At 44.6% G+C, this 15,874-nt stretch overlaps 1 protein-coding gene and 1 long non-coding RNA gene across 3 annotated transcripts in view; one reads left to right on the top strand and one right to left on the bottom strand.

The window, feature by feature from the left end:
* Positions 1 to 1,116: 1,116 nt before the first annotated feature.
* Tdrd6 (tudor domain containing 6) lies at positions 1,117 to 15,839 on the bottom strand. 2 transcript variants are annotated; one of them, XM_005389858.2, is made up of 5 exons: positions 9,240 to 15,838; positions 7,558 to 7,682; positions 6,181 to 6,270; positions 2,582 to 2,645; positions 1,117 to 1,681 (listed from the first exon to the last, which is right to left on the bottom strand). In XM_005389858.2, the coding sequence occupies exons 1-5, from the start codon at positions 15,001 to 15,003 to the stop codon at positions 1,521 to 1,523; spliced, it is 6,204 nt and encodes a 2,067-aa protein (XP_005389915.1). In that variant the 5' UTR covers positions 15,004 to 15,838; the 3' UTR covers positions 1,117 to 1,520. The 2 variants fall into 2 exon arrangements, with proteins under 2 accessions (XP_005389915.1, XP_013372448.1); XM_013516994.1 differs by lacking the exon at positions 7,558 to 7,682 and having other exon boundaries at positions 1,600 to 1,681; positions 9,240 to 15,839.
* LOC106149124 overlaps positions 14,939 to 15,874 on the top strand; it is a 6,053-nt gene continuing 5,117 nt past the window's right edge. The window contains exon 1 of the long non-coding RNA XR_001235084.1: positions 14,939 to 15,026. This is a non-coding gene — a long non-coding RNA (uncharacterized LOC106149124). The remainder of the gene's footprint in view (positions 15,027 to 15,874) is intronic.

The raw sequence follows: 15,874 nt of genomic DNA, 5'->3' as shown, positions 1-15,874 counted from the left end.
TAGGAACAAGCAATATGTTTATCACCTTAATTGTTGTTAATACAAACCCCTCTCCTTTCCACTTATTGAGATGATATCCAGTTGGTTGGTAGGTCATCTGTAATACTGTAGATAGAACTTGGAGTCTTCATATTGAGCTGTATCCCCAGTCCTTTTTATTAGTTTGATTTTTTTGAGACAGGGTGTCGCCAAATTGCTAAATTGCCCAGGCTGAGCTCAAGCTTGCAGTCTTCCTGCTTCAGCCTCCCAGAGTGTTGGGCTTATAGGTATACACTACCACATCTAACTCTAAAGAGCACATTTTTTGCAATTATTCATTGGTGGCACAGGCAGATGCCAAAAGGAGAAAATAACTGAGGAACATACTCATTGAGTTAAAGTTTAAAAAGAAAAAAATCTAGAACACAGTCTTTTTCAGGGAAAAGACAGAAACATTTGCCAAATGTTTATTCCTTTTCATAAAGTATAAATTATTTCTAATTTTAGGAAAACAGCAAGAGCTAGGTGTGGTGATGTACACCTATAATCCCAGCACTAAGGAGGGTGAGGCAGGAGGATCACTGTGAGTTCAAAGCCAGCCTGGACTACACAATGAGACCCTGTCTCAAAAAACTAAACAACAACAACAACAAAAAAAAAACCATAAAAAATAGAAAGGAAGAAAGAAAAACTGCAGGAAAGGTTTTATCATAGCCATTTTACATATAAGGAAGATTAAGACTGAAAGATATTATATAACCTGCCAGGGCCACTTGTCTAGTAAGTAGAATATAGCCAAGAGCCATGTGCTTTGCACCATGTAGCCTTACAAGGTCAGATGTTAAAACAAGGCCTTTGAAGTTGCAGTGTGTGAGCTTGATCACACTCTGAGAGTCCCTAGCTGACCCTAGGCAAGTTGTTTCACGTCTCTAAAAATTTTTAATTTTCTCACCTATAAAATATGGATAACATTATTCTGTACCTAAAAGTTGATGATTAAAATGGGACAAGGCCTTTACAGTATCAGTTAACACATGATGGTCAATATTTAATATTACTAAACTTTCCCAAGCCCCAATTTCAGGGGAAGAGAGATGGAACCACAGGCAGAAGGAAGTGAGACCGCCATGCCTTTGAGGATAAACTTTATTGTAATCTCGTGTTACATAAGCAAACAGAATAATAATAATAATAATAAACATTTAACTAGAAAGACAAAGCAAAATTCAAAACTCAAATAAAAATTCTGAAGAAGTTACTGCTAACAAAGCCATACTAAATAAGGCCATGTAACAGACTTGTCACAAACCTGTATTTTTCTATTTGAATATAAACATTATATTAAAAAGATGTCAATGGTTTTACTTTTGAAACATGAATAATATGTTAACAAAATTGTTTAGCAATGTAAATCCTCCCCGCTGAATAGAAACATAAAAATAATTAAAGGTAGAGGAAAGATCCCAAATCCATAAATACAAGAGTCACACTGTAAATACACTCTACAGCCAACCACAGGCCTATTTTGTTCTTAACACACATCAGTTCTCAAAAGTGACAATATCCTGTGGTGATGTGCTGCCGGCCTTCTCCGGTATTTTTGGTCCGGGTGAGACACCACTTGAGCAACTGTCTGGGTCCTCAGAAAAACCAAGGTCACCTCCAGACTCCTCTTCTGAGACAAGAAGAGAAACACCTTCATCTGAGAAAGAAATATTAAGACAGCAAAATTATGTTTGGGGACTCAAGCATGACGTATCCAACGACCGCTAAGAACATGGAGAAGGAAACGAGAGGTTTCTAATTACTGTAAGGGAATAGACATAATGACATTTTTAGTCGTTTGGTTCTTACACTGTGCCTACCATCCACATTTCTTCAGAAGATTATGAAACTGGCTGTCCTTTGCTAGAGGGAGCTTAACAAGGCTCATCACCAATATAGTTCTTTTTCTTTTGGATGGGTGTGTGTTTTTCACGTAAGACCAAAGCTGCCGGCAGCTGACTTCATGCTGAATGTTCTTCAACTGTGACAGCCAGGGTACTGGTTCTGAACATCCAGTACGTAACTCAGAACAATCAGCAACTTGACTCTCACCACACAGATCAACTAAACATCTACAGCAAAATTTTAAAAGATTAACATAAAGACATCATCACTTGGACATAAACTAATTAATACTGAGAAAAATATTGAAAGTTCTTTAAAACACAACCTTACCAGGCTCACAGTTTACTTTTTAAAGTAGAAAACCCACCAAATTTCCTCTGACATTTCAAGAACTTATCCTCTTAATTATCCCTGTTAAACACATGTAAACATTTTACTAAAATTTCCAATTTCCTTCCTTCTTTCCTTCCTTCCTTTTTCATACAAAGAGCATCTAAAGAAACTGACAAATCTTGTTTTTAGAGATTCAAGGTAATGATATCATTCAGGCTTAAAAATCCTGGTTGAAGGGCTGGGGATTTAGCTCAGTGGCAAAAGCGCCTGCTTGGCATGCGCAAGGTCGTGAGTTCGGTTCCCGGTACCGGAGAAAAACCAAAAAAAAAAAAAAAGGAATCCTGGTTGATGAAGGTTGTGGTTTAAAAACACAGGTTACCTTGAGATGCAGTGTCATCCAATGACAGGAATGAAAGACCTTTCTCCGGTGTTTGGAATGAAGCCTAATAAAAAAAACTTTAGATTATTACCATTTTAAAAATTATAAGTAGAGAACAGTTTAAAATCAGAAACAGGATCATACATAAGCCAGAGAAAAGATAAACTACAAGAAGAATTCCTATTAAAACTGGACAGTGAGGTTTCATAGTGAAGATTCACCGAGTATACTTTGTATTCTTCAGATCTGCACTTCTCTGCTGGAGCACACAGGGCTCCCACCCCTGGGCAAGCTGGGTGTTGGGTGGAAGAAGGAGGAGGGACATTGCTGTCCGTGGAGTCACCACTCAAACACATTGTCCCAGGAGCCAGGAGATTCACTTAAAGCTTAACATGGAGTGACAGATTCCTCCCACCTCCCCCTTAACTCAAAGCGTGGTGCGCAGGCTTAGCGTGACAGCAAACCTAATGAATGAAACATTTCCTTACGGTGAAGTGAGATGGCTCAGATTTTAAATTCCTACAAAATATAATCAGAAAGACACCCAGACTGTAAGGATTTGATATGTCATGAAAAGTTGTACATAATTTAATACTTCATAGAATTCACTTTTTAAGAAAAACTAGCTCATTCATAGACAAATATGTTCATTGAAGAGCTCCCTCAACTTTGAGGAAAGGATCATTTAAATCCTATGAACAACCAAATCAAATATTTGAAAGCCTTACGCATAAATAGTTTCTATATATATCTCACAATTGCCTTAAAGTCAGAGGTAATTGCAGGTATATCTGTTTATAGGTATTAGTTTGTGTCTACTTTAAATAGTCCTAAATCTTTTCTCTTTGGTAGATCTACATTATTTTATTTAACTAAAGTCCTCTCTCCCTCTATCTCTGTCTCCTCTCTCTCTGTTTCTCTTTCCGTATTTGGCTGTGGAGTTTTCAAAATTAATAGACAGAGGTAATCAGTATGTAAAAGAAAGTTTTAGTAAACGAGATGCAATAAAAGTGTAGCACACAGTTATTTTTTGACAAGTAAACAAAAGCAGAATTAACACGAGGAGGGGAAGAAAGATACCATGGTTTCTAATGTGAACATTGTCCAGGTATTTAAACAGCCAACTCCACAGGAAATGCTTCAGTGCATGGCATGGTGGCCCATGAAAGCTATCAAATACTGCACATGGCCTCTGCTTACAGCCAAGATGGAGCCAGCTTCCTAAAGAGCCCCTCTCTCCCACCGCTTATACCTGGAGGTTCTGGACACAACACAGAAAATGACAGCTGAGAATTCTCAAAAGCAAACAGGAGCAGGCAGTTTGACAGCTCAAGACAAAACTTGCATAATGGCTCACATTAGAGATGAGATTTTTCCTCCTCCTCCTCCTTCTCCCTGTTTTCTCCTTCTTTTTCCCTCCTCTTCCTTCTCTACCCCCTTCCTTGTCTTCCTTTCTTCTCTTTCCTATCTCCTCCCTCCTCTCCTTCCTTCCCTACTTCCTTCCTTCCTTTTTTCTTCCTTTTTCCTTCCTTCCTTCCTTCCTTCCTTCTTTCTTCCCTTCTTCCCTTTTTCCTTCTCCTTCCTCCTCCTCTTGCTTCTCCACCACCTTGTCCTCTGGCTTTGATCTCAGGGTGGGCCAATTCAAAACTGCTCAGCGGGTGGACAGCAGCGCTCTGACAGAATCCCCTATCACTAGCAGAAGTTAGGAAAAAGGATTCCTGCGTGTTCGAAAATAGACCGTATGTGGGAATGGCTTCTATGATGTTGTTAGTTCATTGCTTCTCCCCATTCCTGTCTTGTAGGGCAGCCACTCGGGTTCTGCCTGCTGGCAGCAGTGGCCACACAGGACCTGAAGCCATGGGACACTCCATCTATCTGGCCAGTGGAACTAGGGTGGATGAGGCTTGCGTTAGTTGCACAGGAAAGGGAGAGAATTCTTACTTTCTCCCTTTTCGTTCATCTGCTTTGCTCCGGACACAGACTCAGCCACACAGAAGTGCATGCCCGCAGAGGGAAACTGGCAAGGCACACCGGTATGTACTCTGTGGCCAGGGGTGGGGATAGAAGAGGCCTTTGGGGACTAGATAAAAGAGAAGCCCAAGAGCCAGAAAGTGTGGAGGAAAGCTCAGGAAGGAGAAGAGCACCACAACTGTAGACCTCTTCCCCTCCAGGAAGCCATATGTATCTGGGATCACCATAGCTGTGCTAGGCAGAACAGAATCAAAGAAACCTCCAAAGCTCCTCCTCCTGATGACTCCACAAAGCATGGTCTGAGTCCCAGACCAATGCCCGTGTAGCCTGAACATGAAACTGACGTGAGAACCAGCCACCAGAAGGGGGCGGAGCTTGTGATGCAGCAGAAGGGGGTTCATGGCCTGTGGAAACACGAGCTTCAACCTTCTGCACAAGCCGTGAACAGGATCCAGGTCTTCCACCTAAGATTCACTACATTCACGTTATAACCCAAAATTGCTCCACACACAAAGCACCAGGGAAAGCTGAGCATCTCCCCAGGAAAAGACAACCAACAGTAGCAACTCCTGAGATTTTGGAACTGGGATGGTTTCTGTGTGGGTGTGTCCTCCCACAGCATTGTGCACTCATAGGTGAGGCTTTTGAAAGGTGATTGGATGACGGGGTGCTGCAGCTGAACGTGCTCTTAGGAGGTGGGGTTTGGCTGGAAGAAGTGGGTCCCTGGGGTGCAACCCGGCAAGGTTTATTTCCTTCTGGGGGGGTCCCTTCCGTCTCTACTTCCTGGCTGCAATGATGTGAGCGGCTTTTCCTTCACCCAGGCCCTACCACCAGGCCTCGCTTTCTTGGAGCCGGCCAACTGTGGACCAAAGACGTGCACCAAAATCAAGCACTCCTTTAAACTGCAGGTGCCAAGTATTTTGTCCCAGCAATGAGGAAAGTGACCAAGAGGGAACCACCAGACAAAGATTGGTGAAGTAATAACTTCAACAAACCCAAAACAGGATAAACTTAAACATCCAGAAAAATCATAATGACAAAGGAGAATGCCCACCACATAGCCTTAGTCGAAGAATGGAATATAAAATGACATGGACTGCCACATCAATTGTGTCCATAATAGTTAAGTGAACTACTTCAACATAAAGGAAAATTCTGGAAGAAAATCAAGCTAATTGACCTGTCTGTCTTTGGACAGGCATATCAGTGGTGACTGTTACCTTCTCACTTTTAATTCTGTCACATTGCCCAGATTGTTTCCCAGATTATTTCCCCAATAATTTTCATTCTTTAACCTCAAGATGAAAAACAAAGAATAAAGCACTAATAACTAGTTTTCCCAAACTAGTTTGTTGGATACTTGGCCAGAAGTACCAATTTTTGTTATGGATGTTTTTAGCTGTTATTGTTTTGTTTGTTTGTTTGTTTTGTTTTGTTTTTTTTCTGGTACCAGGAATCGAACTCACGACCTTGCACTTGCCAGGCAGGCGTTGTGCCGCTGAGCTAAATCCCCAGCCCCTTTAGCTGTTATTGTTGTAGTGTTTTTGCAGCATTGTTCTTAATGCAAGGACTTTGGAAACAGTTTGTTACAGTGCTCTCACGAATGAATGGCTCACAGAATTCCACACCTCTGATGGACTCTTTTCTGATTTGGGAATGCCATTCCAGACATCCTCTGGGTTCACCAGCTCTTCCACGCCATTTGAAAGGTTCAGAACCTACAACAGAAAATGTAATAAAACTTGGCAAGTTCCTGAAACTCACTGATTTATGTACCACAGCAATCCTTAAAAGGAAACGCTTTACGAGACAAAGAGAATGATTGTCCTGTGTTAAACTTCAATATTATATCCCAAACTCAATGCTACTTTAGTTCAAAAGAGATATATTGAGTGTGTATGCCTGGAGAACAAAGAGGAATGAAATTTAAGCCTAAAGTGATCACAATCTTGTGAAGAAAAGACCTATGAACAGATGAACACAACACATGTAGGATGCACAGACCTCTGCAGAAGGAGACCTGTTCCTATGCACTTACATACAAGAATATGACACAAATATAAAAGCCCTTTTATGGATGAAGAGTGTTCAAAGATATAGTGAAATTTAGGAAATGATGTCAGTGAATTATTCCTGAAAGAGATAATGGCTAAAGCGAATCTTTAAAGATAAGTGGAAATTAACTCTCTGGGGAATTTGGGGGAATGGGATGCAATACAGGCAACCAGAACGGTGTTACTACATACACAAAGCAGCAAGCAGAATGGTTAGATACAGAAGTCAAGCACTGGGTGCTATCTAATGCAAAGTACAAAATATAAAGAAGAGTTAGGACTGGAGGAGTTTAAGACACTCAGCCCTCCAGGATCTCTTATGTCATGTTAATGAGCCTGCCTTTATTCTAGACCAGTGGTTCTCCAAGTTTTATGGCATACACATGTACATTCTGGAACCCTGTCCCCAGAAAGCCTGAATCAGCAGGCCAGGCCAAGGCTCAGAAATCTACAGTTAAAAAACATACCAAGTGGTGCTAGTCCAGGTAGTTTTCAGATTACAGGAAACACACAGTGAACTGGAAGTCCCTAAAAAGTTTTACCCAGAAATGATGTAGTCAGATTTGCATTTGACCAGCTTCATACTAGTGGGGTGGACAATCAGTTGAAGGAAGACTAGAATAAGTAAATCAAGTAAAAGATTACTAGAGTAATATAGCTGTGAAAGGAAAGGCTCTGCCGAAGTAGAGGCATTAGGTATGAACTGCTCTAAATCAGAGGTAAGAAGTGCAAAGCGAGTGACTATGTCATTGGGGTGGTAAGAACCTAGGGTCATTTCTTGCTAGGATTCTCTGATATGAATGTTTAATAAGAGTTTTGTACTATATCAAATTACCAGAGGGAACAAGCAGGTAAACTCCCACTAACTGCATTCTGCCGCATGGTAAAAGTTACTAAAATTCCCTAAGTCTGCAAATACATTTTGATATAAAACATCTGAATTTCCCTTACCTTTGTGCCTTCTTCGGCTATTTCCAAAATCTCACACTTAGACCATGTGTTTCTGAGACTCGACCACACAACACATTTGGATCCAACAGTAAATCCTTTCAGAGTGTAAGTGTTCTGCATTGGAGCTGCCAAATGGAACAGAGGGGGACCCAGTGGGTACCTCTCGATTCTTTTGTGTGATACATAAGCAAAGCATTTTCCTAATCTGCACTTATTATTCCAATATCATCAATATCATGTTATTACTATAAAGGTAGCCATATATTCCCAGTCTTTCTTGTCCTCAATTTTACTTTAAATCTTTCCAGTGTTCCCTCCCCTTATACTCCTCTCCTTTTCTTTAACCACGTAGATGCAGCACGCACACTGCAAGTTACTACTAAAACCTGGTACTCTTGTTACCGATGATGCTGTCTATAATCATGACAGCCATTCCTACAGCAGGCAGCATGTTGTGAGTGAGTGGCTACTGGTGTCACAAGCCAGTACTTACTATGATTAAATGGTGACAATGAGGAATAAAGACTTATTGCAAGGTGATGGTCACAGAAATGACAATATACCCGTTGCACGGTATGCTATGCAGTTAAAGTATTCTAAAATCGCTTCAAGGGATCAACACACAGGACACACGGTAGGGCTGTATGGTCTGCATTTAGCTTTTAAACTGTATGCAGAGAGATGTACACCAAAAAGGTAAGTGACTACAAGAAGACTGCGCTTCTACAACCAGTCATTTCTCTATGGGAAGAGTATGATTTTCATTCTCATTATGTCATCGTTTCCTCTCTGTTGTGTGTCATTATTCAAATTTAATAATATAAAAACTGACTTTTAAGAAGTATGACATTTAAAAGCCTAAAAGTTAGCTACTTAGTTAACTTCTAAATCTTTGTAGGTAGCAAAGAAAATAACAATTTATAATAACTTATAAATAAATGATCAGAAAATAATTTATCAGAAAGTAAATACGATAAATGTTCTTCAAGCTTTAGCCCTGACTGCTAACTTGCACTGGTTAATGTGAGTTCCCTGAATCTTCTTTTTGTTGTTATGAAAGGGCTTAGAAACGCACTGCAAAATAAAACACATGATGAGCTAAGTCTGAAAAACTAAAAAGAACCCTACTGTAAATGCAGTTCACCAACCCATACATTACTTTGCTGCTAAGGCTATGTCCTTACACTTGGAAAGTGCTTGCCTTTTTTTTTTATGGCACAAGGAGTACTTGCCTTTTGAAGACATCGATTTTAAGCATTTTATTTTTGAACACAAAGTTAATATTTAAGCACTTCACCTAGTATTATCTTAATTTACATTAATTTCACAACTAATTTTCCCCATGTTTAAAATGTCCTTCATAAAAGCCAGGCATGGTGGAACTTTCCTGTAATCTGGGCTACCCAGAAGGCTGAGGCAGGAGGATCAAAAGTTTGAAGGCAGTCTGGGCAACTTAGCAAGACCCCATAATTAATAACCAACACAGTAACCACCCAAATAAATAAATAAAATCCCCTTTAAAAATCTAAATGTGATTCACCTCTTTGCAATTAATCTTTCTTAAAAAAAAACTTATTTAAGAAATTTGTATAATACTCCATTTCCTTTAAAATAATAAAAAAAAAGAACTTCTGGAAGATTCTAAGTTAAACTTTAAAGTGCAAGAAAACAAACTCACATACCTAAGCCACTATCTGGTGAAGCATGACTTTGTTTCTTTCTGTCTCTGAGTCCTTCTTGAGGGAGCAAAGGTATTAAGGATGAAATGGCATCCATGTTTTTGTATTCTGGGAGTTTCTCCTCAAACAGACTTGTTTCTGCATGCATCGTGGGGTCACGGTTCTCCTCGTGGAGATGCACGGGCACCCTGAGCTGGTCATCCACAGGGTTTCCACAGCCTGCCTCTCTTGCACCCTCCACACACCCAGCCTCTTGGGCTTTCTCACCAACCGGTACAGACGGGGGGCCCACAACGTGCTCAGGAGACAGTGGGGCTTTGGGAAGTTCCATTTCTGGCTGTGTCTCAGACTCACAGCTGTGGGGAAGCTGCACTGGAAATGGCTCCAGGGTAGCTTTCGTGTCACAGCCTCTGGAGAGTGGCATAATTGGTGGCTGCAGGCTTAGATCCTCTTTGTCTTCATCCCTGATGGGAGAAGGCTGTAACTGAAGGGATTCTAGTTCCACGAATTCTTTCAAGTCTTCATCAGGGGAAAGTGGAACCTCAAAGGAATTCAGTTCTAAGCTCTCTGTGGTTTCACTGGCACGTGGCAATAATGTGTTAAATTCTGTAACCAGGAACTCATCATCAAACACTGCCCGGTCACCCAAGTAGCACTCTTCTCTGGCTTCTAGGACAGAACCAGTTCCAGCTTCACAAGGGTTTTCAAAAGCCTTAAAAATGTTATCAGTTCCAAGGTCACAGAATCTGCTCGGTTTGGTTTCAATGTTTAAATCTTTTGCAATCCTTTCAGAAAGCTCATCTGCTTGTGGTTCCACGTGCAAGGCTTTACCTTGCACAACTTTATTACTTAGTTTCTTAAATCCAACATCAGGCTGGGGGTACCCAAGGGCTCCCTTGATCTCTGGCCCATCTTTCTGATAAGGCAGAAAGCTCTTAGCAATGTTAATTTTTGAATATTTCTTCATTTTCTCATTAATACTTTCACCTTTGCTTCTCAAGTCAACAACTGCTAAAGGGACGTCACAAACATCCCTCTTGATTTCTAAAATTGTTATCTCCAACACATCTTCTGTGACTAGTTCATAAAAATAATCATTTCCCTGTTGAGGACAGGAGCCTTCTGAAATGTTAAATCCTGAAAGGCAACATGGAAAGGCCTGCATGGGAATGGATAAGAGCTCAGGAGGAATATTCAAGACCGTTTTTGGGTCCACACAGTCTTCAACGTTCCCAAAGTCTATAAGCCTGACAGACAAAAGATGATCTTCACGAATATCAGTGATGAGTGCTCTATAATAATGCCCATCTTCTCTATATTTTACCATACAAGGATTTCCAATGCGAGGACATCGGACACTGTCTCTCCAATCTACGGTCTGCTTTGTAGCAGTTTGTATTCCAACTTCTAAATACCGAAGTTTCTCAGTATCAGCAAACTGACACCAGAAATACTCAGGTCCATCTACAACCATGGCATAAGCTCTTACCATCTTCATTTGGGGATTATGCCAGTTGAGCAACACTGTAGTGTCAATATCTGACTTATGAGCAGACTTGGCATAGTCACCTTTAATTATTTGGGTAGAAAGACATATTTGAGGTTCTCTACTGAAAGTATACCTGCTAATCATATCTTCTGCTATAATCCCATGTTTATCAGCAAGAATAACTTCCCATTTCTCTTGAAGTGTAACAAATTCGCATCTTATCTGAGCCTCATCCGTCCTTTGGGAGAAGTAATGCGTCACTTCTTTGCACTTGACAGTGTCAGGAACCCAAAGTCCCTTTAGCGAACACTGAATGCACAGTTGTGGTAACAATGCATTCATGGGGTCAAGCCTACCGATGTTGTCAGTGTGGACCATGGAAATATTTCCATAGTCAATAAACTGCACAGAGAGAAGGTTGTCGGGTTTTTGCTCCTTGACCACAGCACGATACCATAAACTATCTTCGGAGAAGACGGCACATATTACGTCTCCCTTTTGCAAAGGACCTGCATAATGCTGGGGTCTTGTTTTCACGTCATTTAATCTCTCTGAAAGATGATTAATTTCAGCTTCATCTTCTGTTAGCTGAACGTAAAAGTCAGAAGGGTCATTAATATGTGAAATATATACAGTTGTTTTAAAGCCCGGCATTATCGTCTTCTGTGGGAACTCATAGAATTTGAGAGGCAGATCTTTGTTATATGACTCTTCTATTTTCTCTGACAGGATGGCTTCTGGTTTTGTGGCTTTCAAAGGTGGGTCATCAAAAATGTCTTCCTTTTCTCTAGTAAATAGCAATACTTGTTGATTTTTGTTTCCCATAGAGCACTGATGGTGAGTGACACAGTTGGTCTTTGTTGAATTTTGTAAATGTCTGAGCTTATTCCATGATGAGCTGGTCATAGGCTTGAATGATTCTCCCAAACTCTCTAAAGTGTGTGACTGGTTCTCCGCTGATTTACTTGAATGCTCCATAGATGAAAAGTTCACAGTTTCACTATTTTCTTTGAGAGATTCAGTTGTGGAGCGGAGTGTTTCACTTTCTTTCTCTTTGCCCCTTGTTGTAGCTTTGTGACCAAGTAGCCCAAACTTCTCATTGATAATAGCATTGATTTGAATACAGTCATCATATAGCTCTATAATCAGTCTTCCATCTGGATCCTTTGCTACAACTAAGGCCTTCATTGGCTTATCTAAAACAGTATCCTGAAACCATGACGTAACTTCCTCTGGCATTCGATCAGGAATATCAGATAATGAACATTTCACAGCCTGCATAGGCAAAAGCAAAACTTCATATGCATCATGAGGAATTGGAAGCAGATTATCACTTGTCACATAAACATTCCCAAAATCAACAAAGAAGACTTTAGTCGGTTCTTGCTCAATCACTAGTCCACGGTACCAGTTGCCATCAGTATATCTGGCAAGGCATAAGCTTCCACAGGTCAAGGACAATGTTTGTGTACTAGGTAAAACTTTAATTAGTTGTGTTATATGACATGACAAATGTTTTAAAATATCCACATTTTTTGCTAGCTGGCAATAAAATGTCCAAGGATCATCAACGTGCGTTATATACACTGATTCCTCACTTCCAATTTTCACGTCATGTGCAGAATAGTAGTAGGAATGTAGCTGAACAGAAGACTCCAGAGGCTTCTGAAGGTTTACAGGTCTTGCAAGTCTCTTTTCTACCAAAGTGTAGCATGCGCTCTGAAAAGGTGTCAGCAAATCCACAACATTAAACTGTTCATTATGTACCGAGACCACGGCAAATATTGTGCATTTTAATTCTAGATAGTTTTGCAGTGCATTATGCACAAATTCACTGAAGGCTTGTGTCGCCTTTTCATCCCAAACAAAGGGACTTTCACCAGTTGGTTGAATTAAATTATAAAGACTACACCGGAAAGCCAAACCTGTAACCTTGAGAAACCTGTCACTAGTTGAATAAATGTTCTTCACAGAGACCACATCTGTGTCTCCATAATCTACAAAGTGTACTCTGACATGCTCCTCAGACAGTGCTCCTGTCACCAGGGCTCTGGACCACTCTCCACTTGCTGCCCGCTTTGCCAAACAAGCAGGGGAGGCCCCCTGGTAAGGGGCTGCTGTGGTTTTGCAATAGTCCTCAATGTCATACATTAGGGCTTTAAATTTGTGTAGGTTCCTGGCCAGCTGACACCAGAAATCCCCAGGGTTTTCAACATGAGACACTTTGACCTTTACTGTACTTCCAACCTCTAGCTTTATCGAAGAGGACCCCAGCTTCATTGTCAAGAAGCCCGGTGGTGTCAGAGAAGAATAAACAGACACTACATTCCCTTTTTCCTGTACAACTCCTCCAGTTGAAATGTTTTTAACTGTGATTGCACTTATCACAGCTTCTGAAACAGACTGAGTTTTATCTCTCTCCGATATCTGTTCTTCTACCTTTGTGGCAGAAGGTATTTTGTCATTCTCAGCAATGAAATGGTCTGAATTTCGCTCCAGGGAGTGCGCATGGACTGCCATGCCTTCTGTGGCATCAAACTCCTGATACCTGGCATAGCCAGCTTGAGCAATCACCTTCCCGATGTTCTCTTCCCCTGTTCTTGACTCATCCAGAATCTCTATGACATACTGCTGCGCTCGCTTATCCAGGGTGTGGATGACCAGCTCTTTGTGCAACACAGTCTTTTTGAAGAAGGAGATCGCCTCCTGGCTCCAAGCTGTTCCCAAAGGCCACACATCCGCAAGGGTGCACTTCAGGGCCAGCGCGGGCAGCCGCCTGAACTGGGCGAGCAGCATCCGTAGATCACCCAAGTCCACTTGCTCTGTGTTGCCCCGGTCAGCCAGGAAGACCTCCGCAGTCTTGTCACCAAGTTTGGTGACAATGGCCCGGTAATAGCCATTGTCTTTCCATTTGACGCAGCAGAGGTCTTCGGCCTCAGGTTTCAGGACAACACCCTCCAGCTTGCTGGCCAGGGTGTAGAAACTGCACATCCTCCTCGATAGCCTGCTGAAGGGGCTGCTGTGTTTCTTCAAGCGGATCCAGAACTCGGAGGGGCTGGTGACAAACTCCACCTGGGCATCGTAGAAAGTGCTGGGCTTCAGCCTGACCGACCTTAAGCCTGGGAGGGCAGCGTCCGGGGCCCCCACCTGCGTTCCTGGGTCCTCCTCCTGTTCTCCATCCTCTTCATCGTCTTCTTCCTGCTCTTCCTCTTCTTCCTTTCCTGAGCTCTGCAGGAACTGGTCGGTCAAGGAGCACGTCTGCTCCCCGAACACACGGTTGAGGTTGACGCCGTCATCGCCATACAGGGTGACATAGTACACATGCTCGAAGGCACAGTAGAACTCGATCTTAGCACTCAACGCACGGTCCAGCAGCAGCGCCCGCAGTTCGCGGACCTGCGCGCGGGACCAGCCCCGCCCGCCATCCCAGAGCCCGAGCAGGGCACACGGGTAGGTGACCACCGGCATGCGGAAATGCTCAGGCAGCAGGGGTCGCAAGCGGGCGCGGCTCGCGAGCTCTTGGCGCCCCAGGTCCACGAGCAGCACCTGCGCACAGCGCCGCGCCCGCAGCGTGGTCAGTAGCAGCGCCCGGTGCCATCGCCCGTCGGGCCCGCAGGCGGCGCAGGGTGCACCCGGCTTATCCGGGCTCTCGTCGGGGCTGTCATCCGGGCTGTCATCGGGGGCCCCCGGCCTGGCAACATCAGGCGTTCCCGGGGCGCCACCGTAGGCCTGTGCCATGCTCTCCGACAGCAGGCGGATCTCCTGCGCCAGCCCGCGGAGCTGGCAGTGCACGCGCAGCGGGTGGCACACGTGCGTGACCACCACGGGCTCCGTGACGCCTCGCTGCAGTTGCGGGTAGAAGTAGTCGGGGCCGGGTGGCTCGGGCGCGCGGCGCAGCAGGTGGCGCTCCAGCAGAGGGCGGAAGAGGCTGTCGGGCACCTGGCGCGCCAGGCCCAGCTCCTGCATGCGTTGCGCCACGGCAGGCAAGTCCAGTAACACCAGCGGCCGCGGCGAGGTTAGCACCTCCGCTATCCGGCCGCGCATCTCGCGGCCCCGCAGGGCGCTCAGGAAGCTCACGGCGTCCGGCGCCCAGCGCGGCGGCTCCCCCGCGCCGTACCCGGCAGGCACCAGGCCGGCCAGCACGCAGCTCAGCGCCTCGCCGTTCGCCTTGGGGCCTCCGGGCCGCATCCGCAGCACCGCGGGCACCGAGTCGGGGCGCGAGTCCACCGAGCACACCCGCAGCGCCAGCCAGGTCCCGGGCGGCGGTACCCAGCTCATGGTGACCGGCGCGGTGGGCAGAGGTAGGGGCCACACGGGACCGGGCGGGGGGGATGGGTAGGACCAGCTGAGCTCAGGAGACCCGGCCTGGAGGGGCGCGTAGGAGCCCGCGGGGGCACAACCTGCCTGGGCTCCACGATAAGGACCTGGCCCGAAATCACTGCTGCCGCGTCCCTCCAGCTAGTCCCCAGAGGGCTCCCTGAGTGCTTGCGCCTACTAGGGCGCGTGCTGGGCGTTGGGCAGCGAACGGCCAGACTCTAGGGCGCATGCGCACATGGAGGACGCGGGCGCGGGGGGCCCCCAGGAAGTAGCTGACCCTATGTGGTCTCCCTACGTCCATAAGGGACCATAAGGAGAGAGGGGGCATGGCAAATACTCCTTCCCCTCAGGTCCTGGGCCCCACGACCCACTTAAGAAGGTGCTCTTGGTGTGTTCTGAGCTAGCACCATGTGGCCTGGCCACAGGAGGTCTTTAGGCTCGCAGTGTCCGCAGCCTCGGATCCAGTACTTGTTCCTACACCTGCCTCTCCCCTGGACACCCTTTGGAACCTCCAGGCGGAGGTGGCCTGGGAACCGAAGCGAACTGTGTGAGAGGCTCCCAGGATGCGCCTGCATTCCAGATGTATGCATGTGCAAAATCACACACATCCCTGGGAGCTTCTCTGACACACACACTGTGTGCTTCGTAAGACCCTGGCCTGACAGTGCAAATCACAGTGTCTTCGGTCTGTCCAGATCAGAGGCCACCGGGTGTGGCCTCATATCACCCCGTGTCACCCTTTGGTGATAGCGTGTGTTGGGTGACTACCCATACCCAATCCTTGTGTTACTGAATCTAGCCTGGGGTAGAGACAATACATATTAGCTAAATG

This window comes from Chinchilla lanigera, unplaced genomic scaffold (genome assembly GCF_000276665.1).
Source record: "Chinchilla lanigera isolate Chin_1 unplaced genomic scaffold, ChiLan1.0 scaffold00036, whole genome shotgun sequence".
NCBI classification, from domain to species: Eukaryota; Metazoa; Chordata; class Mammalia; order Rodentia; family Chinchillidae; genus Chinchilla; species Chinchilla lanigera.
The sequence above is the reverse complement of the archived record's forward strand: the minus strand, read 5'-3'. Positions and strand labels throughout refer to the sequence as shown.

Coding starts and splice junctions, on each gene's coding strand:
- Tdrd6 (XM_005389858.2), bottom strand. CDS start 15,003: ATGAGCTGGGTACCGCCGCCCGGGACCTGGCTGGCGCTGCGGGTGTGC. Junction 6,271..7,557: donor TAGCCGAAGAAGGCACAAAG/GTAAGGGAAATT, acceptor TTTCTGTTGTAG/GTTCTGAACCTTTCAAATGG. Junction 1,682..2,581: donor GGATGACACTGCATCTCAAG/GTAACCTGTGTT, acceptor TTTCTTTCTCAG/ATGAAGGTGTTTCTCTTCTT.